At 39.8% G+C, this 27178-nt stretch overlaps 1 protein-coding gene across 10 annotated transcripts in view; it reads right to left on the reverse strand.

Moving 5' to 3' along the window:
• The window catches only part of LOC122552997 (mitogen-activated protein kinase kinase kinase kinase 3), a 297582-nt gene that overhangs the window by 211968 nt on the left and 58436 nt on the right, over window positions 1–27178 (reverse strand). For all 10 annotated transcript variants that reach the window (XM_043696372.2, XM_087991550.1, XM_087991549.1 and 7 more), the window contains exon 2: window positions 17415–17472. In XM_043696372.2, the coding sequence (XP_043552307.1) occupies window positions 17415–17472 (58 nt within the window). The remainder of the gene's footprint in view (window positions 1–17414; window positions 17473–27178) is intronic.

Raw genomic sequence — 27178 nt, forward strand, 5'->3', positions numbered from 1 at the left:
ACTTACTAACCATATCTCCTATATTCTCATCCAAACCATTTGTATAAATGACAAAGCAACAGACCTAGCATCAATCGTTGCAGCATACCACGGGTCACAGGCTCTCAGTCCAAAAAACAACCCTCTACCACTACCCTCTGTCTCCGAGCTTCAAGCCAATTTTGTATTCAATTGACTACCTCCCGCAGATTCCATGTGATTAATCTTACAAACCAGGCTACAACGTGGAACCTTGTCAAACGCTTTGCTGATTTACAAATGCACGTAAACCCTGTCCCTCAGAAACCCCTCCAACAACTTACCCATCACTGACATCAGGTTCACTGGTCTATAGTTCCCTGACATTTCCTTACAGCCTTTCTCAAATAATGGCACATTAGCAACCTTTCAGTTTTCTGGCACCTCACCCATGGCTATCAATGATACAAATATCTCAGCAAGGGCCCAGCAATCTCTTCCCTAGTTTCCCACAAATTTCTGGGATACATCTCATAGAATCTCTACAGTGAGAAAACAGGCCATTCGGCCCAACAAGTACACAATGGTTCTCCGAAGAGCATCCCTTCCATCTCACCCCATCCCATCTCTGCACCTCCCATGGCCAATCCACAAAGTCTACAATTCCTGGATGCAAGGGGCAATTTAGCACAACTAATTCACCCAACTTTCACATCGCTGGACTGTGGGAGGAAACCATAACACCCGGAGGATACGCACACAGACACAGGAGTGCATGTGCAAATTCCACACAGATAATAACCCGAGGCAAGAACTGAACCTAGGTCCCTGGTGCTGATCAGCTCCCAGGGATTTATCTACCTTTGTGCATTATAAGACCTCCAGCACCACCTCATCTGATGTATGGACACTTTTCAAGACGTCACCATTTATTGCCCAAATTCCCTTGCTTCCATGTCCTTCTCCACAGTAAACACCGATGTGAAATGTTTGTTTAGTATTGCACACATCTCCTGTGATTTGACACAGATGGCCTTGTTGATCAAAGGAGCTTCTCTCCATTGTTACTCTTTTGCCCTTAATGTATTTGCAGAATCTCTTTAGATTCGCCTTAACCCTACTTGGACAAAGCTATGTCATGTCCCCTTTTTGCCCTCCTGATTTCCCTCGAGTATACTCCTACTACCCTTTTACTCCTCTCGAGATTCATTCAATCCCAGTTGTCTATTCCAGGCATAGGCCTTTTTTTTTCCTTGACCACAGCCTCAACTTTTCTAGTCATCCAGCATCCCCTACATCTACCAACCTTGCCCTTGAACTAACAGGAACATATTGTCTCTGAACTCTTGTTATGTCATTTTTGAAGGCCTTACACTTTTCAATCGCCCCTTGACCTGCGAACAGCCTCCCTCAAATCAATTTTTCAAAGTTCCTACCTAATACTGTCAAAATTGGCATTACTCCAACTAGAGCTTTAACTTTTAGATCAGGTCTATCCTTTTCCATAACTATTTTAAAATTAATAGAATTATGATCACTTGCTCCCCCACTGACATCTCAGTCAATTGCTCTGCCTTATTTCCCAAGAAAGAGTCAAGTATTGTTCCTTCTCTAGAGAGGTAAATCCACATATTAAAGAAGGAACTTTTCTTGTACACATTTAAAATTATAGAGAGACCAATATAGTACAAACTAAAGTTTTCGTGAGGATCTGTAATTTGGGAGCTGGTTGGATTCATTGTTGCTCTGTTCGCCGAATGGCAGGTTTGTTGGCAATGTTTCATCCATTTTCTAGGTGACATCATCAGTGCTGTGTTGCCTCCGGTGAAGGGCTGCTGCACTGTTCCGCTTTGAACTTATGTGGTTCCGTTTCAGCTGTTTCCAGTTGGTGCTAGTTCCGGTTTTCCATTGCAGCGGTTTGTATTTTGGGTCTAGGTCAGTGTGTTTGTTGATGGAGTCCAAGGATGTGTACCATGCTTCCATGAATTCCCTTGCTGTTCTTTGTTTGACCTGTCCTAGCATCACAGTATTGTCCCAGTCAAATTCATGGTTCATATTGCCCGTGCATACGGATACTAGGGAGAGTTGGTTATGTCGCTTGATTGCGGTTGGTGCTCATGGATGTAGGTTGCATGTTGTCTGCCAGTTTGTCCACATAGTGCTTAGTGCAGTCGCTGCATGGGATTTTGTAGATTACATTAATCCTGCACAGAGTGGGTATCGGGTCCTTTATTCAAGTGAGCCACTGTCTGAGAGAGGATGCCAGTTTATATACTGTCAAGATCCCTAGTGGTTGCAGCAGTCTGGTAATCAGTTCTGAAAAGTTTTTCATGTATGGGAGAGTAGCCAGCGCGTTGTGAGGTGCCTTGTCTTCTTGACGTTGTTTGCCCGCCAGGCATCTGGGGACGAAACTGTGGGGGTATCCATTTTTGGTAAAGACTTTGTATAGATGTTCTTCGTCCCATCTTCGCAGTTCCAGGGTGCTGCAGTGTGTTGCTGCTCTCTTAAACTAGGTCCCAATGCAGCTCCTCTTGCAGGTGTTCGGGTGGTTGCTGTTGCAGTTTAGGATCTGATCAGTATGTGTGGTGTTTCTGTTCATTCACCATTCTGTGTCCTTGTAACCATTATATCTATGAATGGGAGTTAGTTGTTGTTCTCCTCCTCTCCAGTAAATATGATCCCAGTGAAAATACTGTTGACCTTCTGGTGTGTGTTTTTAATTTCAACTCTTTTGATTATCATAGAAGTGTTATCTACATGTCTGACCCATAGCTTGGGTTGGATCTATGGGAGGGCTCTCTGTTTGAGCTTTTGCATTACTGCATTAGCGATGAGCCCCAAGATGGGTGAGCCCTTGGGTGTCCCATTGATTTGCTCATTGAAGTATGACCATTGAAGATGAAGTATGTTGTTAGGCATAGGTCAAGTTGTTTTGGTATGTCTTTGTTGATTGATTCATATTCGGTTTGTCTGTAGTGGCTGTCCAGGAGCTTTGCTACAGCTTCTTTGACTAAAGTTATGTCACTTGAAGTGTCAAATGAGACTGCCACCTCGCCTTTGTCGATATTCATGTTCCTGATGTTGGCCAGAAATTCCTGCAATAGAGTGTATGCAGTGTGTAGCTCTGCTAATGAGGTATTGAAGCGTTGGCTGTAGTTCCTTAGCTAGCCTGTGCATAGGCGTCGCTGTAGGAACACTATGGGTCTAAAGGGGGTGTTGGGTTTATGTACCTTTGTGAGTCCATAGATTTGTGGGGTGTTCATACCTTCTGGTTTCATACTTTGTAAGTCTGTCTTGGTTACGAGTACATTTTGATGTAGGTTCCATAGTGTGTTGATGGTTCTATTAGCTAGTACTGGTGTCGATTCAGTTTCCCTCTGTTGGTAGGTGTTGGTATTTGAGTAGTCTCTTAGCCTTTTGAATGCGACCTGTTTTCTCCATTACCACTCTCATTCGGCTTTTGTCAGCCAGTGCTATTACTATGTTTAGATTAGTTTAGATTAGATTAGATTCCCTACAGTGTGGAAACAGGCCCTTCGGTCCAACAAGTCCACACCGACCCTCCGAAGAGTAACCCACCCAGACTCATTTCCCTCTGACTAATGCACCTAACACCATGGGCAATTTAGCATGGCCAATTCACCTGCCCTACACATCTTTGGACTGTGGGAAGAAACCAGAGCACCCGGAGGAAACCCAAGCAGACATGGGGAAAATGTGCAAACTCCACACAGACAGTCGCCAGAGGCTGGAATTGAACCTGGAACCGTGGTGCTGTAAGGCAGCAGTGCTCACCACTGAGCCACCGTGCCGCCTGTGTCCTTTCTTAGGACTTCTCTCCTTCACATTCAAGATGTTAGTTTGTCTTCTTGTCAGTGCGGATGCTATGGCTTGTCTGATGGCCAGCTGTATTTCATCTGTCAAAAACTGCTTGTTTTTAGTGTACATTCCAGTGCTGCTAGGAAGTCTGCCTTCCTGGCGTACTTGTAAGTGTAATTGTGTCCTCTCATCCGTGCTGCACTCTTGGTGTCTGATTGTTGTCTCTTTGGTATGTTTCTTACCCAAGTGTCTTTTGGGGTGTCTTCTTTGTTGGGGGGTTAGCTTGGCTAGTTTTTCTCGCAGTGTGATTCTTTTCTTATATGTGGTTCTGTTCGGTCCTATGGTAACGGTCTGTTCGAACGTCGTAGTCCATTGCTGATTGGTTGAATTAAAGATTAATGACTACTACAAGCTAGTCTCGACATGGTTCACAAATACTCTACATAACCTCCCTATTTTTATGCACACAATTCTCTTTGGAATAAACAATAACCTTCTATTCGTTCTCCTGATTACCTGCATACTTACCTTTTGCGAATCATGCACTGAGATACCTAGATTCTATACCTCAGAGCTCTAATATCTCACATTTAGATGCGTTTTTTTTATTCTTCTTGTTAATGGAAAACTCCACATTTTCCCACATGATATTCCATTTGCTCAACCTTTGCCCACTTACTTAATCAATTTCCCTTTGTATCCTCATGTCCTTTTCTCAGCTTCTCTTTCTATCTTTCTTAATGTTTGCTTAATTTGCTGACAACTTTTATTTCCTTCATCCAAGTCATTTACAGTAATTCCTCTATCTGCAAAATCATGAATCACAAATTCACCCAACTGCACCAAAAATGTAACAACAAAAATCAACATCCACAGGCAAAACACACATATCCGTGAATTTTTAAACTATTTTTAACAATCTCCACACTCGTGAATTTCATCATTCGTTGCAGTTCTTAGGAATGGGCTCCTCAGGGATATGGAGGAATGACTGTAAATAAATTTTAAAAGGTTGAGTCCCCAACACTTATTAGATTTGGCCAACCAGAAAATGGTATGTTTATACCTGTTTTCTGTTAGCTAGTTAACTTTCTAACCAGCGGTAGTCAATCCTTACCTCTGGACAAGGAGGGTACAAGTCCCATCTGCACCACAGCTGTGCAATAACATTGTTAAGAAAATATCTCTAATCATGCCAATGTGAAATCCATTACCATGATCTCGTCTTCTACAATAAACTTGGGCAGCTCATCAATTATCAATCCAAGTTGCATATATCCATAGTTCACATTTGTCCACAGTACTTGAGGGTACATACATAAGAGAGAAATCAGGAGGGCAAAAAGGGGACATGAGATAGCTTTGGCAAACAGGGTTAAGGAGAATCCAAAGGGACTGCACAAATACATTAAAGACAAAAGGGTAACAAGGGAGCAAACAGGGCCCCTGAAAGATAAGCAAGGCAGCCTGTGGGTGGAACAGCAGGAGATGGGTGAGATACTAAATGAGTATTTTGCATCAGTGTTTACTGTGGAGAAGGACATCTATTTCCTCACAGAATGTGAGGAAATAGATGGCGACATCTTGAAAAATGTCCATATTACAGAGGTGGTGTTGCTGGATGTCTTGAAACGCATAAAAGCGAATAAATCCCCAGGACCTGATCAGGTATACCCTAGAACTCTGTGGGAAGCTAAGGAAGTGATTGCTGGGCCCCTAGCTGAGATATTTGGATTATCATTAGTCACAGGTGATGAGGATCTGAAACCTGAATACAGGCTGAGGTAACTAGCTGTTGTCAGGATCAACCGCTTAATAGGTGTTCTTAATAACTTAGGTGGCAGTAAAATGGCTCAATGCAAATAGCATGACAAAATGGCTTCTCGGCTGCAAATTGACAAATCTGCTATAGCTGCATAACTGACTAACCACAGTCTGCTTCAATAGAGGAGATTAGCAGATAATGTTCCCTTTACAGCATAGAAATAACCAGACTAGATAAGACATTACTGGCCATCCTAACTGATCTTCAGATGCAGATGCAAAGGCTCGGTTAGTGAGATAAGGGTGGCCTGTGTGTTGGGAAAAAAAAGTTGGTTGCCAGGAAATATTACTGGATCAAGTAACTGTCAAATAACACAACATCGTGTATCGATTGGTAATTGTTTGATGTACTGTGATAATAGCCTGTACCCTTCTTTAAGTTAAATATAAAAATGTCTTTGTTTTAAGCCATGCGTGCAGCTCCTCAGAGGAAGACGGGTGCACACAACCTCTGTGTTTCTGGATGCTCTGTACCCGGCCGTTTGAAGTAATAAAGAACCAGATTGATTGTGAGTACTTATTGACCGATCACAGAACAGAACAGAGAACCTCCCCCCCCCAGCCCGGGGACTCAAATTCGGTCAAATTGGCGTTGTCTAAATTGATTTCCAAATTATTCTGTGAAAGACAAAACAAAGAAACATTGCGATATATTATAGCAAGACTGTCAGGGTTTTAGAACGTTGAGGATGTTTTGCAGAAATCATTAGTCTTGTTGTTCGTTGTCGGGTTGTTGATTAGTGGAGTTTTAGAATTATCTTCTCTGTTGTATCTGTTTGGCTTGTCTGGTTTGTCTGCTATGGTTTTGTCTGCTTGTTTTGTTTTTTTTTTGTTTATGAAATATAGAGGGTGGTTGCTGCTTATGTCACATTAAAAGAAGAAAGCTGGCCAGTAATACAATTCTCTCACACTCGGTTAAGCAGCTATTTGCCACAGCCAGGATTTATGAGACTTAACTCCCTAACTTTGACTGTTCTGGAATGCGAGTGCCCCATTACCCTTACAATGTTCCTGTGTGCGTGCGCGAGAGAGAGAGAGAGAGAGAGAGAGAGAGACAGACAGACAGAGACTCAAGTGTTGATTCCCTGCTGCTTGCAGAAAGTTTAACCTTTTGAGATTCGGTTTGAATGCACATTTGCTTGTTGGTGATTGAATGTTTGTATTTTGTTGCCTGGAGCTTGAGGTCCAGGACTGTTTTGAATTTGATTTGCATTTTGGGGATTTAACATGATTTCTTTTAAGGTTAAGGATCCATCAGTGATTATGAAATGAAATATTAACCCCTGTTCTTCTTACAAGCCATGACTGCCCTACTGCCAATTTCTAACCAATCACTTTTATGCTTACATGAAAGCTAATCTTATTTAATTTCAAATCAGTTTAATATGGAGAAAGATGACATTGTAATTTTTTTAAAAACATCTTCTCCTTTGATTCTGCACCATTTGACATCAGTATAAACTTACCCTCAAATTCCCTATAATTTCATTCTACTGCCAAAGGTCATTTTCACTCCTCTTACCCTTACGTGTTGTACTAATGAAAGAATTGACTAAAGGAAGTAAAGCAGCAGCACTAAACCTGGGCCTCAGGTGCATGATCATTCTGTTCCAGGATGACAGCAAGTCTCTGCTCAATTTTTGTTATAATCTAAACTTAACATTGACGAAAATCACTTCAGACTTTAACATTTGCTCACTGAGTAGATGAATTGTATGAGCCTTACTTAATTTAGTTAAACTTTGTAAAACTGGAAATATAAAGATAGATCCAAATATCCCAAACCAACAGCATTGTTTTCAGAAAATGATACTAGCAGATTTAAATTTTTGTTTCAGATTAGTTTGCTTCCACTTAAAGACTGCTGTGTTTCATTGGTGATTATAGTATGCCAGTCGTAGCTTTATTTTCTATCAATTCCCTTCCCTCAATAAGGATAGAAGTTTCAGTTCAACATTATGTCTTGATAAATCATGTTACAAAATTAACATCCTATTTTTAACATCTGTGTCTTTAGATTCAGCAATTATTCATGCATTAGAAGGTTTTTTGTTACCATGTGAGTAGACAACGCCTTTTAAGGCAGCTGCAGTCATTTCACGGCCTACAGCATTGTAAATGAGCAATGACTGGTCAGGACCACTTAAGGAACCTAGTCTGGGATTTAAATTAAAGGACTAGAACCAGGTAATTTTAATGGATTTCAGAGTTGGAAACTATATATTTTACATTTAACTATTGAATACTGGATAAATGAATTTTCAGTTTATATTGATGACTTTTAAAATGTCTTAGTCATTTGTTCAGTTTCCACCTCTGAATTAGATATGATGATATTTTTAAAAATTATTAATTGTATTAGACCTGAATCACAAAATCAGATGTAATTGGTAGAATTGCTTGGTTTTATTCCTTTACACATTGTCAGTGACCTGTCTCATTGCTTCATGGTTAATTTGAAGCATGACTGCATTAATTCGTTGCTAATGAAAGAATGGAAAGATACGTTCCTGGCCATTTGATGAAATTCTGCATGTGATTGGGGGATGGAGGTAAGTATAGCAGATGGAACTCCCAAAAGCTGGGAGATGTTCATAGCTGACTGTAATTGGGTAGATGAAAAAAAATAAAAGGAACATGAGATTAAAAAAATAAAAGGGACATGAGATACAGTCTAAGGCCACTAAGGCTGAAGAATGTACAAACAGGTTAAAGCAACACCACTGTAAAATAAAGAACTTAGATTTTACTTGGAATCCTGAGCCTATGTATGGCATACCGACCCTATTTGAGGATGGGGATTTTAATCCTGGATACCCGCTGAGCCCCTAACATCTCCTGACTGTCCCCAGCACATGCTTTCCCCCCCCCCCCCCCCCCCCATTACAAATGTCTCCTTCTTTTGAAAATGAAGCATCCAGTCTTCATAGCTGATATCATGGGGACGAGCGGCCTGAGCCATCCTAAACCAGGGCCTATCCCGGGAATTAGAGCAATGTTAATGAAACATGTCCCTGATCGCAAGAACAAACCGGCCCAATTTGCTCAATATGTCCAAGGGTGATACAGATGTAAATGCACCAAAATTCTGGGAGTGGCTTGTATTATGTGAATATATGTGAAATATGTGGCTGTCTGTCTGATGGAAGTGGTATACAATTGAAAAAATAATCAAGAAGCTCAAATGACCTTTATTTTAACCCTATGCTTTTGCAATGTTTTCCTCCTGGTGTCACTGACATAATTCAGACAAACAATATGAACTAGGAATTTCCAGTCGCAAATGAAGCGAATAGTGGTTTTCTATTGGAATGGCCAGAACCAGACTGAACCATGATGTAAGTTACAGGTAAAACCGATTATATCCAGTGCCCTTGCGATCCCAAATGCCATGTGCCAGCCCTGACAGGGCTGATTGGGACCAAGTCACTGGGGGTGGAACATACCTCAGATGCCCACCAGCGACCACTAAGCAACCTTTTCCTGAGGGGACCCTGGAAATGGGGACAGGCAAACCCCAGTATTACACCTTTGACACTTTAAGCAAGACAGCAAAATCTTTCAGGGACAAATGGCTGACCCATGCTTTAACTGTGGAAATGTGGCCACTGGGGAATGATGTGTCTTTAATGTTACCTTGGAGCTAATGTGGGGATCGACATGCTTGTGTCCTAGCAAAAGGAAAATCTGCTAATATACACTGACTCTTAGTTCTGCTTTTGGTGTGACCCACGATTTGGGAGCCTTGTGGGCACATGCAGGGCTTTTAACCTCCACGGGGCAGCATAATAGTAATGCTGTTTTGTCCAATCAATCGGGCAGTTATCAAGATGTTCAGCTCACGATACCACTGATAGTTTCCAAAGTAATGAGCAGGTCGATGCTGCTGCCAAGCAGGCAGCCTTACACCCTAAAGTTCTGGTCCCACTGGGCCCCTAGCAAAACATGGATAGAGACAATATGGGGATAGGTATGCCAGAGCTGGATAAGGTACAAAATTACAGGGGGAACCCACTGCTGAAGAGCACAAACTATGGCCTCAAATAGGGTACCCCCTCGATACTCAAACCAAAATATGGGTGACCCCTACTGGACAAGTTTGTGTTCCTTTTTTGCTGCTGCCTATTATAGTTGATTATTTGTATTATTGTACATACTTGGGCAAGGAGGGAACGGTTTATACTCGATTACAATGGACACGTCGCGACCTCCAACCTCGATGGGAGGGGCCCTTTCAGGTTCTCCACACCATCCCTACTGCTGATAAGGTTGCCAGGCACGTCCATCATTGCAAGGTCATCGCATGTGCCCCATGCAAAGGTGGTGGTGGGGGGAAGAGGTGAAGAAAATCGAACTTACCCTGTTATGTGGACTCGTCGTTATTGACATTTGTGCTCAAGAAGGGACTATTTACCAGTGTGATCCTGAGTAACCAGAGACTGTGTACCATTTATGCCAAAAAGATGTCATTGTGTGCTAAGAGACTGATTCCTTCGATGCATGGAATATTACCAAGAATGACTGCTGCAATGGTCAACTGCATCAAGATGATCGGACAGTTTGCTTACAGGACAAGTCTCAATGGTCTTTACCCTGACAAGGTGTTTCATGCTAGTTTGATTTCAATTGTGCCATGGCGGTCCTAGTAAGCCTTGCCCCTACCCAAAGAGGTCTAAATCTGCACGCCACAAAAGAGAAAAGGGGGAAATGCCATCTTTCACTAATAATTTCTTTTTTCAAAGTCACAACAAAATATTCAGTTGGGATGAAGTGATCTGTTACACCCTCTCATCAGCAAAGGACTCCTTGAGCTGAAAATGTGTTGCTGGAAAAGTGCAGGTCAGGCAGCATCCAAGGAGCAGGAGAATCGACATTTTGGACAAGAGCCCTTCTTCAGGGATGAAGAAGGAATGCCCGAAACATCGATTCTCCTGCTCCTTGGATGCTGCCTGACCTGCTGCGCTTTTCCAGCAACACATTTTCAGCTCTGATCTCCAGCATCTGCTGTCCTCACTTTCTCCTAAAGGACTCCTTGACCCCTTTCCCCCTCCCAAATCCCAATGACGGAGTATGGAACACTTCTAAGACATTTACCGGACATAATGTTTTTTTTCAAATGTACTAACTGCTACTGCTCCCCTGTGGGGCCTCGCATTATTACCGGTGTTCAGGTTCTTTGTGGTAAGAGTGATGGCACCCACCTTCACTATGAGACTCCTAATGGCACCTCCATCTTCCCAATTGTGGGATGGAAGGAACCAGTCTGGGACAATAACTGCATCTCTTACTAAAAGACGTACCTCTTTTTATTGAGCAGCTTTCGCCCTAAGCGCCCAGGGCGACCATACTTTGTAGCCATGGACTACCCATACGTTTAGGTAGTCACAAAGACAGGCCTGCGTCTTACTGGGAAGCCCCCTCCATTATCTATACCAAACCCGGTTACTATTTTCTCAGCCAAGGCAGAGCGACCAACTTCCTTGTTCTTGATGAAATAGGTACTTCCCATGCTGCAACTGTAGGGACACTTTTTCCCGACTACTGTTCCCTGTCCAACAATCTGGGAATGGGGTTGGGGTTTCCCTACCACATGTTCAGTTTCACCTGAATTCTGCGTGCATTGGAGAGGTGCTAAGGCCTTGGGAACAGTAAAGCTCAATCTACGGGCTACGCATTTCTTAGTACTTTTTCCTTAGGAAGATCTGCAAGAATTATTAGCCATCTAAACCAAAACTATTTTATTTGCAGTCTCACCCTCGTGGGCAACGAGACAGCCTCGGCCTTAGCAGGAGTTAAGGACATGCTCTCAGAATTACATCTATTTTCCCAGCAAAGCCGGTAAACCCTCAACTACCTACTCGCCAAAGTGGATGGGGTTTGCGCCATAGTAAAGGGCAAGTGTGTGATGGGGGTTATTGACCTCATTGAGAACATTACCAAGCATTTAGATAACATCCGCACCTTCGTCAATCAAATGACAGAAAGCACTAGATGGGGAGATTGAGGTTTTGGCTCATGGTACAATTGGTTGATAAATCTGTCTATGTATATTAGTATTATTTTAATTTGTCTCTTTGCTGGCATTGCTATTGTTAAATGTATTATTGCCAAGCTAAAATTTTCTGTTGACAAAATCGGCTTCCCCCCAGAAAATGCTTCTTCTCCGTCCAAATGAAGGTGAGGAGGAGAGGTTGCCTACCCCTACTTTGTCTGAGGAGGAGGAGGAGTAGGAGGAAGTATGGCAGTTTCTAGTATCCATTCAATTGGATTGATCTAATCTAAGCCGCCTCATCCTATGGTGTGGTCATGGAATGACCAAAGGGGAGAGACGAGGATCTGAAACCTGAATACAGGCTGAGGTAACTAGTTGTCAGGAACAACCGCTTAACAGGTGTTCTTAATAATGTAGGTGGTAGTAAAATGGCTTCTCAATGCAAATAACATGACAAAATGGCTTCTAGGCTGCAAACTGACAATTCTGCTACAGCTGCATTATTGACTAACCACAGTGCTTCAACAGAGATTAGCAGACAATGCTCCCTTCACTGCATAAAAATAACCAGACTAGATAAGACATTACTGGCCATCCTAACTGACCTTCAGATGCAGCTGCAAAGGCTCAGTTAGTGAGATTAAGGTGGCCTGAGTGTTGGAAAACAAAGTTGGTTCCCAGAAAATATCACTGGACCAAGTAACTGTCAAATAGTGCAATATCGTGTAGATTAGATTACATTACAGTGTGGAAACAGGCCCTTCAGCCCAACAAGTCCACACCAACCAGCTGAAGCGCAACCCACCCATTCCCCTACATTTACTCCTTTACCTAACACTATTGGCAATTTAGCATGGCCAATTCACCTGACCTGCACATCTTTGGACTGTGGGAGGAAACCGGAGCACCCGGAGGAAACCCACGTAGACACGGGGAGAATGTGCAAACTCCACACAGACAGTCGCCTGAGGCGGGTGTATCGTTTAGTAATTGTCTGAATGTACTATGCGATCATAGCCTGTGCACTTCTATAAGAAAAGTATAAAAATGTTTTTGTTTTAAGCCATATGTGCAGCTCCTTCAAGGAATACAGATGTACACAACCTCTGTTTCCGGATGTTCTGTACCAGGCCGTACGAAGAAATAAAGAACGAAGCCTTAGAACCAAACTGATTGTGAGTGCTTATTGACCGATCACGGAACAGAAAGACCGCCCTCCGGGGGTCCAAGGCTTCGAGATGCTGGAAGACTGAAGGCTGGTGAACGTGGTGCCACTATTTAAGAAAAGTGGTAAGGGAAAAACAGGGAATTACAAACCGGTGAGCCTGACATCAGTGGTAGACAAGTTGTTGGAGGGAATCCTGAAGAACAGGATTTATATGTATTTGGAAAGGCAGCGATTGATTCGGGACAGTCAATATGGCTTTGTGCATGGGAAATCATGTCTCACTAACTTGGCTGAGTTTTTTGAACAAGTTACAAAGAGGATTGATGAGGACAGAGCACTGGACGTGATCTATATGGACTTCAGTAAGGCGATCGACAATGTTCCTCAGGGTAGACTGCTTAGCAAGGTTTGATCACATGGAATACAAGGAGAACTAGCCATTTGGATATAGAACTGGCTTGAAGGTAGAAGACAGAGGGTGGTGGAGGGTTGCCTCTCAGACTGGAGGACTGCATCCAGTGCTGTGCCACAAGGGTCGGTGCTGGGTGCACTGTTTTTTGTCATTTATATAAATTATTGAATGTGAACATAGGAGGTATGGTTAGTAAGGTTGCAGATCCACAAACCCACGTTGACTCTAGCTGATTACCTTGAGCTCATCCAAGTGCCCTGCCATGACATCTTTCAGAATAGCTTTTAATATGTTCCATATCACAAATGTTAAGTTAACTAGACTTAGTTTCTTGATTTCTATCCCTCCCTTTTTGAATAAACAAGTTACATTTGCTATTTTCCAAACTAGCAAAGCCTTTCCCTAATCTAGGGAAGATTGGAAAATTAAAAGCAATGCATCAACTTTCTCACTACACATATTTCATTTAAGATCCTAGGATGGAGTACATGAGGACCTGGGTAGTTTTCAGCCACAGCTCCAACAATTTACGAAATATCATTTCCCTAGTAGTGAGTGTCGATTTCTCCCTGCCTTTAATTTCCTGACTTCTAGCTACTTCTGGGATGTTATAGCTGTATCCTCTATAGCGAAGACTAATTCAAAAATATCTGTTCAACTCATCTGACATCTCTTTATTTTCCATTATTAATTCCGTAAACTCAATTTCTACAGCAGTTTGCTAACAGTTTTTCCCTTCTCGTCTTTACAGAAATCTGACTATTTTCATACTTTTAGCTTTTTTACCTCTCATTCTCTAATTTGACCCTCATATTAATCCTGAAGTCTTCCTTTAATGGTTTTCATATTCTGCCCAATCTTCTGATCTGCTGCCCAACTTCATGCAGTTACATGATTTTTCTTCAAGGTTAACATGATCTTCAGTTAACTATTTTAGAAAACTATTGATGATGGATCCTCCCCTTGGAACTTTTCTATCTCTTTCCAAAGTATCTGTGTATTCTGAAATAATCCCTTTAATGCCTGCTACTGCATCACCACTGACCTACATAGAACAGTACAGCACACAACAGGCTCTTCAGCCCACAATGTTATGCCGACCACTGATCCTCATGTATGCACCCTCAAATTTCTGTGACCATATGCACGTCCAGCAGTCTCTTAAATGTCCCCAATGACCTTGCTTCCACAACTGCTGCTGGCAACGCATTCCATGCTCTCACAACTTTCTGTGTAAAGAAACCGCCTCTGACATCCCTTCTATACTTTCCTCCAACCAGTTTAAAACTATGACCCCTCATGTTAGCCATTTCTGCGCTAGGATATAGTCTCTGGCTATCGACTCTATCAATGCACCTCATTATCTTGTATACCTCAATTAGGTCCCCTCTCCTCTTCCTTTTCTCCAATGAAAAAAGTCCGAGCTCAGTCAACCTCTCTTCATAAGATAAGCCCTCCAGTCCAGGCAGCATCCTGGTAAACCTCCTTTGAACCCTCTCCAATGCATCCACATCTTTCCTATAATAGGGCGACCAGAACTGGAAGCAGTATTCCAAGTGCGGTCTAACCAAAATTTTATAGAGCTGCAACAAGATCTCACTACTCTTAAACTCAATCCTCCGTTAATGAAAGCCAAAATACCATATGCTTTCTTAACAACCCTGTCCACTTGGGTGGCCATTTTAAGGGATGTACCTGCACACCAAGATCCCTCTGTTCCTCCACACTGCCAAGAATCCTATCCTTAATCCTGTACTCAGCTTTCAAATTCAACCTTCCAAAATGCATCACCTCGCATTTATCCAGGTTGAACTCCATCTGCCACCTCTCAGCCCATCTCTGCATCCTGTCAATGTCCCGCTGCAGCCTACAACAGCCCTCTATACTGTCAACAACACCTACAACCTTTGTGTCGTCTGCAAACTTGCTGACCCATCCTTCAATCCCCTCATCCAAGTCATTAATAAAAATTACAAACAGTAGAGGCCCAAGGACAGAGTCCTGTGGAACACCACTCACCACTGACTTCCAGGCAGAATATTTTCCTTCTACTACCACTCCCTGTCTTCTGTTGGCCAGCCACTTCTGTATCCAGACAGCTAAATTCCCCTATATCCCATTCCTCCTGACCTTCTCAATGAGCCTACCATGAGAAACCTTATCAAATGCCTTGCTGAAGTCCATACACACCACATCCATAGCTCGACCCTCATCAACTTTTCTAATCACATCCTCAAAGAACTCGAAAAGGTTTGTGAGGCATGACCTGCCCCTCACAAAGCCATGTTGACTGCATTTAATCAAGCCATGCTCTTCCAGATGGTCATAAATCCTATCCCTCAGAATCCTTTCTAACACCTTGCAGACGACAGACGTGAGACTTACTGGTCTGTAATTGCCGGGGATTTCCCTATTTCCTTTCTTGAAGAGAGGAATTACATTTGCCTCTCTCCAGTCCTCAGGTATGACTCCAGTGGACAGCGAGGATGCAAAGATCTTCGCAAGAGGCGAAGCAATTGCATTTCTCGTTTCCCAAAGCAGCCGAGACAAATCTGGTCCGGTCCTGGCAACTTGTCAATCTTAATGTTTGACAAAATTTTCAGCACATCAACTTCCTCTATCCCTGTCCCTTAATCTATCATTCGCAAGTTAACTTTAGCTATCTCTGCTTTCTTACTGACCCGGCTAGTATTGTAAACAGCTAGCTTCTTCCCCTCTAGTAAAAACCAAATCCTAGAAGGTGGAAAACCAGAAAAAAACCCAAAAGGAACACTTCCTTCCCTAACTCCCTTACTCATCAAATTGCCAGCACTCAAAGTTGAGCTAACTGGGCCAGAAGGCCTGGGTTCAAGTCTTACTTGCTCCAGAGATGTGTAACAGCATCTCTGAGCAGGTTGATTAGAGAAGATATAAACCTGGATGAAATTTAGAATTTAAACAGATAATTACACAAATATAAACTACAAAATTTCTAAAAATCTAAATTAAGAACTCCCTTACTCAGCAAACTGCCAGACCTATTCCAAGTCACACTAGCTAGCTTCCAAATAGATTTTAGCAGAAACTTGAAGTCGATGATCATAAACTTAAAATATTCATAGACTAGTGTAATTTCTCAGTGTGATGGAAGATAAACAGTTTTTATTTCTATTAAGTAGTTTTTAAGACTGGTAACCTAACGAAGACTTTTAATAATAATGAAAATTAGTGAAAAATAAACATTTTTCACAGAATCATCTATTCATGAGTAACCTGGGTTTTTAAAAAGATTAATTTGAAGAATTAATAGTGTTAGTTATGTATACTACTCAGTTTTTAAGTATGGCTTTTTTAAAAATATGGACCAGATTTTTTTTTTTTTTAAGTGTGTGCAATTTCAAGTGCCTTCCAAACTAGTACAATTTTGAATCTGACCTAGAGCTCTAATTCAGGTGAACTGAATAATTAATGATCCTGTGAACAGAATGGGGAGTAATGGCTTGTATTTAAAAATCATTTATCTTTTGTGTTAGTCATTTTGTTCAGATTATGCAATTATAACTTGCAGAAAATCAACTTTTTTTTAATGAATAGCTTATCTTCTTTGTCAGTTTCACATCAATTATCCTGGTGTTTGACATCCGCTCCATTTTGATTCCAGATGACATTTCCCTCAATCTCAGTTGGTATTCAATTTATTTACAAACATTTTATTTTTGTCTTTGCTTGAACAGTTTTGTTTTCCAGGATTCCATGCAAGAAGGGTTTTTTAAAATTGAAACAAAAACAAAAATAGAAAATATCATGAAAGAACTACTAACCACATGTTTCATTAAACACATTTTTCCCAACAGACAGCGTACAATAATCACTGTCCAACTCATCAGTCATATGAACCAGAATCTAAATCAAAAGTGAACTTGATCATCCATGTTTATGAATAGCCTTAAATACTTAATCCCACGTGTTGATCACTGTTTGGGTTATACAGCTTGATGCAGTAATGAAATTTATACATCAAATAGAACCAGTTATGATTAGGATACTTGAAGAATTGGGCCACCAATTGTGTTAGTGCATTATATTGTTTCAAGTTTCTTAGGTTTAAATGAACTACATAAAAAATGTTTGCCCAAAGACTTCAATTTTATTATGAATGCAATATCCAGTAAAGTTCAAAGAAAATGTAACACTTATCCAGAATCTGAAAGAGACAACTTAAAGGTATAGTTTCATTATCTAAAACTAGCTTGATTACTTACCAGGCTCCAGCTTAATAACTTTAATGGCTGCCAGCTCTGCAGTATTGACATTCCGAGCCTAAAGAGGAAACAGAAAACAGGTTATTAGCATTAATCTTCACAAATCCCCAGAAAATTCTCAACAGTCACAATATACTGCATGAAGTTCTGCACTTGGCACTTTCTTGTCCAGGCTAAAACAAATGCAGAATGAAGAGTCAACAAACAGTGCTTGAGAGAAAGCCATCTCAGCATAATGTTCACCCCAAAATGTAGAGAGTATTATTGCACAAGATGAGACATTCTATTTCAAAATAAAACACCAAAACATTTCTCCCTTTTCTTGAACCAACCTATGCAACCATCAGCACCAACTAGTTCACAAGCCAAATTAAACGGATCATTTGTCAAGAAGATTTACATTTCTCATCCAAAGATTCTCCCCCCATTTGAATCCTTATCCTGTTGCACAAATAAACTTCGGATTCAATAAGATGATAGGATAACTACTGTCAGAATCAAGAACTTCCACACAACATAAAGCCCAATTGAATTTCCAGTCTCGAGCTTCTCTACTTCTCTCCAAAAATACACCTCAGCTGTAAAAGACAGGATACCAGCCATTAAACACACAGAAAATAACACAGCCTTAAAAATGGAAACGCCCAGCCAACAGTAAAATTTAAAGCTGCCAGTCACCTTTGTGGTTCAGCTACATGACATCCTTGTTTTTGTCATGAGTTCTACTTGCCTGCATCTGCCTGTCCTATGCTGGTGTAGAAGTATCCTGAGACCGCATGGTAATTGCTGCTAAAAGCGATTTCTAATCTTGAACACGTTGAAGTCACTGTCCACTCCTTTGCACTTCAATTTCACAAATCCATTAGCCATCATGCAAGATGGCCAATGTCATACCAAACTGTGACCAGCTGAAGAATAGTTCATGCATGGTTCAATGGCTGGCAGAACATGGATTTAAGTAACCTACACAAGTACAAACACATGAATCTAACTCAATATGTATATCTGCCTCTTCTGATATTATTTCGCGATGCAAAATCAAAAGTTAAAAGAAAATGTAGACAAATGTTTAAATTGTAAGATAAAGTCAATGAGTCATTTTCAAGTAAACAAGAATAAAACTCATGATCGTTCTGACTCGGTCTTTGTTAACAATGATTTGCTCATGATTCAGCATTTAAATTAGTCTGCCAGTTAAAAAGGATTTATGACATCTTGGTGACAGAATTTCTAATACAATAGCTGGATAATAAATGCTACTGGCAATTAAAATTAATTTTAACTTGCAAAAGCATAAAAACAGTTGAGGCACCCACTGTCAAAACTAAAATCATTCAAGTGAATTACAGAACTGCCGATACCAAGTCCTCCCATCTATTCAATAATATCTTAAGTCACCAATAGCAGGCAGCTTCCATCACACTTTTTAATTTGCATACCAATTGTTTCCATTCATTCACTCAGTGAGTTCTGAGAAAGGGTCACTGGACCCAGAATGTTAACTTTGATTTCTCTCCAAGGATGCTGCCCAACCTGTTGAGATTTTCCAGCAATTCCCGTTTTTGTTTGATTTCCAGCATCTGCAGTTCTTTCGTTTTTTTATTCTCTCAGTGAGAATGCCGATTAGTACTGAATTGGGTACAGTTTTGTCCATGTTCAATAAGGACATCAAGATTGCTGAAGCTCAGTTTGAATACTACACTTAGCAAAAAAAAACTTTTAACTCAGCAATTTATGCTTGATCTTCATATCCAGAAGGTGAGAAAAATCTAGCTCAATGTACTGAACTACCCAGTTCACTAAAGCAATAGTAATAAGGTGTGGTGCTGAAAAAGCACAGCCGGTGAGGTAGCATCTGAGGAGCAGGAGAATCGACGTTTCGAGCATGAGTTCTGATGAAGAGCTCATACTCAAAATGTCAACTCTCCTACTCCTCAGATGCTGCCTGACCGGCTATGCTTTTCCAGTACCACATTTTTTGACTCTGATAAAATAGCAAACATGATATTTTACAATGTGTTAGCAAAGCTTACACCAGTGAGATGTGGGATTGAGAATTCCCATTAACGTCAGAGTTTTCTATTCGTAAGCCGTTGGATTACAGAAGTAGAATTTATTGGCACAGATCTGAACTGTTTAGTCATCATATTACCACAGAAATAAACTACTTACGTATTTAAACTGAATAATCTTGCAAAAAACAAAATAATTCAGTTTAGCAAGATTTTAAAATAAAATTCTTCCAACAAGCTAATAACCAGATACACAGGGCTACAAAATATTCTTTAATCAAAAGTTATAGAGATATAATTGGATCCCATCCTAACTCAACCGAGCATACTAGAGGCTGTCAGACAAGATCATAAACACACAGTGACTGCTTGTCACATGTCCTTCAACACTCCTATTGGTTTCCCATTCATTCCCTAATACTTGAAGACATTTTTGTCAAATGTAATCTTTTTCTTTAACATTTAGAATAATTTAAAATCAGATTCTGAGTTGATGTTTTGATGGAAAAGCAGAACTCTTGTTACCGAAGGCCAACACAAAGTCAATTCAGACCTCTAATGTGATGCAAATCTGAGCAGAGCAAAGGCATGGTGACTTTAAGTCCAGCTAATTACTGTACCAGTACTGTCTTCTCTCACTGTTTGGCAGGCATGGCAATATAGAATTATTGGCATTTCAAAGCATGCTCAGGACTCAAACTCATTGGTAATGTCTGCTACTATTGAATGCATCAGAATTATAAAGCACTGAAGGAAGCCATTTCATCAATGTATAAAGTCTTAAATGGTTAGATGTGGAAAGGATGTTTTCTCTTGTGATGGGTCCAGAAGTACAGGTTACTGTTTTAACATTAGTGATCACTATTTTGAGACTGAAATTAGGAGAATTCTCTTTGTGTAGAATTACTGTATCTTCCTCAGAAGGCAATGGTAGTCAGGTCAGCGAATATTTTTAAAGTAAAGGTAAATAGATTCATGGAAGGCCTGGTAATCAAAGGTTATCATGAGTAGATGGAAATTTAGAATTTGAAACAATTGTTTACTGGTGATCCTACTGAATAGCACAGCAAGCTTGAAAAGGTCAAAATGGTCTACTTCTGCTCCTGTTTCATATTTCACATGGTCCATCATGCTTGTGTGCCAGCTCTTTGGCAAGTTCTGATTTCACCCTAATCCCTCTGCTTTGGCACTCCTCTTTGCCAAAATCTCTATCACCCATGTAAAATATTTGCCTTCAGAAATGCATCATTAAACAGCCACATGTGCCCTTCATAAACAGACAGATCTCCAAATCTTGAGAATTGTAAATAACTACAACACAATTTTTAAAAAAATTATTTGACACACTGTACCAATTAGAACTTAGATAATTTTGAAGTGAAACTGATCTGAATTATTTATAACCAGGTCATTGGACAGGATCTCATCTGTAAGGTCAATAAATCATTTTGTGGGGAAAAACAGGAATCTAGCAACATTAGACACATAACTAGGGGGTGTTGGTAATGAAGTAGATATATAATCAAAAAACTCATCTCAAGATCGAATAAGGCACCATGGATGTAAATGATCTAATTTGTTCACAGTGGCCAGAAGGTTAAGAGAACAGGGATTTTGTCGGGTACTGAAGGAACAAAGTACAAAAATCCAGAGTGACACTCTCATGAAGTGCTAAGGAAGTTCTATACTGCTAGGATTTCCAGTCTTTCAGATTAGGTATCAAACCAAAGCTTGGTCTGCTCGCTCAGGTGGATCTAAATGGTCCCATGCCATTATTTAAAACAACTGCAGGGGAATTATCACTGAATTCCGAGTCAATGTTTATCCCTGATCCACCTCAACAACAAAAAAACTATCCAGTTATATCACTTGGCTATTTGTGGAAATTTGTATATGGCTGCTAGATTTTCTACAATAAAGTAGTGATCAGAGTTTAAAAGATACTTCATTAATTAAGGAGTGCTGCAAGATCTTCCACAGGCATGCAAACTTTTTCTCCCCTCAATTTTCCCCAGTACATAAACTAAAAACCTTTTGCTCATAGAGTACTGAGACGAGAGAACCAGTGAGCATAAAAGAGAAACTGCAGGGGATTGAGGTAGCCAGTTGTTAAATAAACCAAAGTCAGCAATAATTAGAAGTTATCTACAATTCATGGAGTGTGGTGTTATCCCTGATTAGCATTTTATTTATAAAACAGTGCAATTAATTTCTCAAAATAATGCAGCCCAATAATTACTCAGTTTATCTTTGTCTAACTTTCTTTTATCCACCTTCTCCTTGCATATTCATGTATCGTGAACAAAAAATGATCACAAGTTTACCTTATATAGCTCACACAATTTTCTATTAAATATAGTACATCATTCTTTATTTTTTCATGTGAAAAGAGGCTTTATTCAGATTTACTACAACAAATTTTAAACTTAGTGCTTATGGTTTCTTCTTGAGCACCTCCTCAAATAAATGTAGCAACATGGTGAAAAGCTGACAGCAAACATAGAAACCATTTGTAAATTTGCTTCACCATGTATCATAATGCATGAGCTTAATGATTTTTTTATACTAAGAATTGTCAATTAACTACCAAAATTTCATATAATTACTTAAGTCCATCAGCAGTAATCAAATCAAGTTCAATTGAAAGTTTAGTTGTTTAAAGCTGCATCAGCACAATTTGGAATCAGTCTGTACCCTGCTTGATAATATCCAACATCAAGATAAAACTTTCAACACTAACATTCTCATACCAAATCTGAAGGTCTAAGCCTCAACTCTGGACTCGAAAGGAATCAAAGAATGAAAGGCTGGTAATTGCAATTCATGTTCTAAATCTTTTTTTACTATAATTTATCACTTGTAACTGAATTAAAGGCATAACTTTAAAGCAACTACAACTGAAAACAGCCTTATCTGAAGTAAAGTTTTCTTAACAGGAAAACTATATACATTCCAAACACAGGATCCTGTATTAAAAACAAAGCGCCTGAATGACTCAGCAGATCTGGCAGTATTTATAGAGAGAAAAATACAGTTAACTCCATTTTGAATAGAAGTCATACTGGATTTGAAACAGTAGCTGTTTCTCTCTCCACAGGTGCTGTTAGTCCTCCTGAGTTTTTCCGGTGCTTTGTTTTTATTTGAGATCTCCAGCATCAGCAATACTTTGCTTTTGTTAGTGTTCTGGATGTCTTGCTTCAATTAACAAGTACGAACCGGACTGATTACAATTGCTTATGTTCTTTGCAATCTATGACAAACACTAAACCACATTTTTGCTTCGTAGTTTCCAACTTCAATGAAAAACTGTATTAATACTGAAGCAAATTGGAAAGGAGAGCCAGATAAGTGAAGAGGGAGAAAGGAATAGAAAAATATGAAGGCAAGGTCAGATGACACAGAATGGAAGGAGACAGCTATGAAATTGTGCTAAATGACCAGTTATTTTGTTGCTATTAATGTTATGTAAAGAACTACATTAAAAAAGGGTTAGAATAGAGTCAAAGAATTTACAGCACAGGAAAAGGCCCTGTGACCCATTCTGTCCAGTCATCAAGCACCTATCTGCTCGAGTCCTATTTTTCAGCATTTGGCTCATCGCCTTGTATATGCTACGCAACATCAAGTGGTCATGTAAATTCTGTTTAAATATTTTGATGGTTCCCATGTTTATCACCTTTTCATGCAGGCAGTTCCAGATATCTTATATCCTCTCTGCCTCTTTCTTTAAATCTATGCCCCTGGTTATTGATGACTCTACTCAGGGGAAAATATTTTTATCTACCTAACCATGCCCCTCAAAATTTGAATAATGCAATACTCAAATAAAAGGGCTAAGAAATGAGACAACCTCATTTGTATGTATAGTAACAGATTTACTTCCTTTTAATTATTTCATCCCTGCCATAAATAGGAATATATACTAATGCTAGCCAAATTATTTAGTTCTACTCTAACTGGTTCTCGATGCATATGCAAACATACATTAAAAATTAAAGAATAAAACTAAAATGAAAAATAATCTTTAAAGTTTAAATGCTACATACAGGTTTTACCTGTTCAGATTATTCAATTTTTCAATGAGAATCTCAACCACGTTATCTTGATGGTTGGCCAATGAATTTGCCACTTACTAGAGGTTTAGGCCCATGGAATAAATATTTTACTTAAATTGGGAACAGAATGTTATTTAAACACAAAATATCTGATATCACTAGATAGCAGAAATCGCCGATACCCTTTAGCATTGGGTTTAGTCTGACCTTCAGATAAAAGGCAGTTTGCGCAATCACAAGCAAGCTTGGAAGTAGACATCTGTCCCCTTGGGCATACTATTTATGTGCCACCTCAAAAAAAAGATAGAAAAATGGCACATCTAGGTGAATACCAATAGCACAAACTACTCAAGTCAGATCTATTCTTCGATTGAGAACACAGAAGCAAGACAAACAAGTAAATGGTAAAGTAGCTTCGAAGTAATCAGAGAATATATCAGAGAACATTTCTTAGATTTTGATAAGTAACAAGAGGCTTTTCAAAGAAATTGGCCTGTCTTGATGATTTTTCAAGAAGCTCTGAAGTATTTGACCAAGGAGTTCTGAAGTCCTGCTACAAATAACGTTAAGCAACAATGTTTATAATAATGCCAAAGGATATATTTTTCACTTCACAATAATTTCTTTGCATTAAAATAAGTATCAAAAGTTGACCCATTATAATACAGCTAACACAAATAGGTCTGATAGTATGTAGCCAATTATACCATGTTTTACCTCATTATAATGGAATCCTCCAGGTATAGTTGGTTGGAGCTATTTAATTTATCCAGCAACTTGAATGTGCAAACTATGTAAAAGTTTGTCTATTTATAATAATTTTTTTTGTTCCTCCGAGAATCCCCACTCCCCACTGATGACTCAGCTGAGATTAGCCAAATGTTCTGGATTTCTATACAGTCATGGGACAGCCTGAGAAGTTTCAGCATTTCTGATGAAAATAATTGAAAAGAGGACCCATTTGTCCAAAACACAAGAGAGAGGCTCAGCTTTCCTTATCAGTATCCCTGTCCACATGGACCCTGCCTCATAGCACCAAGGACCCAGGGTTCGATTCCAGCCTCAGGCGGAAGTCTGTGTGGACTTTGCATATTCTCCCCGCGTCTGCATGGGTTTCCTCCCACTGTCTAAAGATGTGCAGGTTAGGTGAATTGGCCATGCTAAATTGCCCATAGTATTCAGGGATGTGTAGGTTAAGTGCATTAGTCAGGGGTAAATACAGGATAGGGGAATGGGTCAGGGTGAGTTGCTCTTTGGAGGATCAATGTGGACTTGTTGGGCCAAATGGCCTGTTTCCACACTGAAGAGATTCTATGAAGCAAATACTCAATGTTATTACATGGGACACTAAGTATGTAAGCAGACTTGAGTAAATTACAAAACTTGGAAATAATCATAACAGAGATTAGGTTGTACTGACTGAATATAATGACTAAAGAATCTGAATAAGACAAATCATTTGAAATCAGGTCATACACGCATCGATCAACAACTAGTCTTCAAAAGCAATATTTTGTAAATTTCCAGAAAACAGATTTCATTCAGATGTAGACCAGCTTTACAAGCTTCTGTTAGTACATGATTTCAAACAAGTATGGGGATTCTTATAATGCAGTGGAAGTGTTCCTACCTCAAGGCCAGGAGACCTAGGCTCAAGCCCCACCTACTCCAGAGTGATTTAATAATAAATTTCAAACAATTGAACTGACTAAACAGATTTCAATGATCTGATTTACTGACTTCAATTAAACATTATTAGCCAACATATTCCAGCAGTTATAGTGAAGTAGGTTTAGGTCAGATGGTTAAGAGAACTATAGATGGCAGGAATGATTTTAACTGGGAATTGCTTTCAATTCATCATAATTGCTTTCATCTAGAAGGAAAACATAGTTTCTGACTTGTACTTGACAAAGTTAATGTAGTTTAATATTGGTTCATCACGAAAGGGAGGAAACAAAGTGCTAAGTCAACAACATAACAATTCCAAGCTCTCTGAAGCAGAATTACTCATATTCCTCTTTCAACACATACTGCATCATACTTGCACATGCTTTGAGCACCATGTGCCAGTGCTCTTCCCACTTACTCCTTTTGCAAGTCCTTTACTAGATCAGTCTTTTCCACCCAGCCCTGTATTTAGTACAACAATCTTAATCAAACTATACGGGAATTCTTGTTCAAAAACAATTTTTCAAATGAATTAGAAAAAGACAACATCCCAGTCATTGTCCATCAGGTAATCTACTAGCAAGTTCCAAAAATAAACTTTAACCTTTAGTTAAACATCTATCATATGTCATAATCAAAAGTACAAAAAGTACTTCAAATTTGTGAATATGAAGTCTTTTCTAATTAGATTAGTCAAGCAGCAAAGATCACACCATTACAGCCACATCTATGGCTAATCAATGATGTCTACTGTATATTGCTACATTAGCCCCCAATCATATAGAATTTTGAAGTAAAAAATGAAATACAAAATATAAAGAAATTTTAACACATTTTATTCAACATTCCTTCTAAACTATGCAAGGGAACATTAGCAAACCATCTCAAAAGTAAATACAAACATCAACATCTTTTAAAGCAGGCAACTATAGATTGGGAAATTTCCTATGATGCACTTCTTCAGCTTTCAAAACATTGCTGGAGAGAACATGTACTAATTAAGTCAAAAGCCATAAGAATTTAGAATACAACATGGTTATTTGACCAAGACCGGGGTTCAAACCCAGCCAGTATTAGAATTAAAGTCCGTGCATGCTGACTAAGCACTTGTATGAGTGAATTTATGCAGTCCCAATCCAATTCTGAGGGGACATGGATCCGAAATGCAAAAATTGCCCAGTATTTGGACATTGAATTACAAGGTCACCAAGGAATAGACCTGCCATACAAGTGCATTACAAGAAGAAATGAGGAACTTTTTTTTTAGAAACAATGCTTGCAATTTAATTCACTCAAGGGTTAATGACATGGTGCAATGAGAGCAACCTCTCTCAACGTCAGCAAAACTAAAGAACCGATCATTGACTTTAGTATGAAAGGATGAGAATACAACCCCATCTACATCAACAAAACTGAGGTTGAGTGGGTGGAAAACATCAGTTCCTTAGACTGACAATAACAGAGGACTTGTCCCGGTCTTCCCACGTAGTTGCAACGATCAAGGAGGCACAACAATGCCTCCTCTTCCTCAGGCAGCTCAGAAAATTTGACATGTCCATAAGGATCCTCACCAACTTCTACAGATGCAGAATTGAAACCATACTGTCTGGGTGTATAATGGCCCGATATGGCAACTGCTCTGCCCAGAATTGTAGGAAACTGCAGAGGGTGGTGTGCATGCCCGGGCCATCACGAGCCAATGTTCCATACATGGACTCCATTTACATGGCTTGCTGCTGTAGAAAGCAGCATCACAGACCCTTCACACCCTGGTAATGTAAGTGGTGTGTTCAAGCAACTGCTCGCCTCATCCTTCTAGATTGTAAAGCCATAGGTTGGGAAGGTGCAGTCAAAAGGAGCTTTCAGTTGCTGCAATGTATTTGCATATGGTATACTTTGCTACCACTGTGTAGTGTTGGTGAGAGTTAATTGTTAAGGTGTTTGGTGGTCTGTTTTATCCTGGATATTCGAACTTCAAGTGTTCTTGAGAACCACTCAGAGACAAGTGAAGAATGCTTCTGCACAT

Source organism: Chiloscyllium plagiosum, unplaced genomic scaffold (assembly GCF_037043375.1).
Source record: "Chiloscyllium plagiosum isolate Xiang-an unplaced genomic scaffold, Cpla_swu_hap1 HiC_scaffold_10, whole genome shotgun sequence".
Taxonomy (NCBI): Eukaryota; Metazoa; Chordata; class Chondrichthyes; order Orectolobiformes; family Hemiscylliidae; genus Chiloscyllium; species Chiloscyllium plagiosum.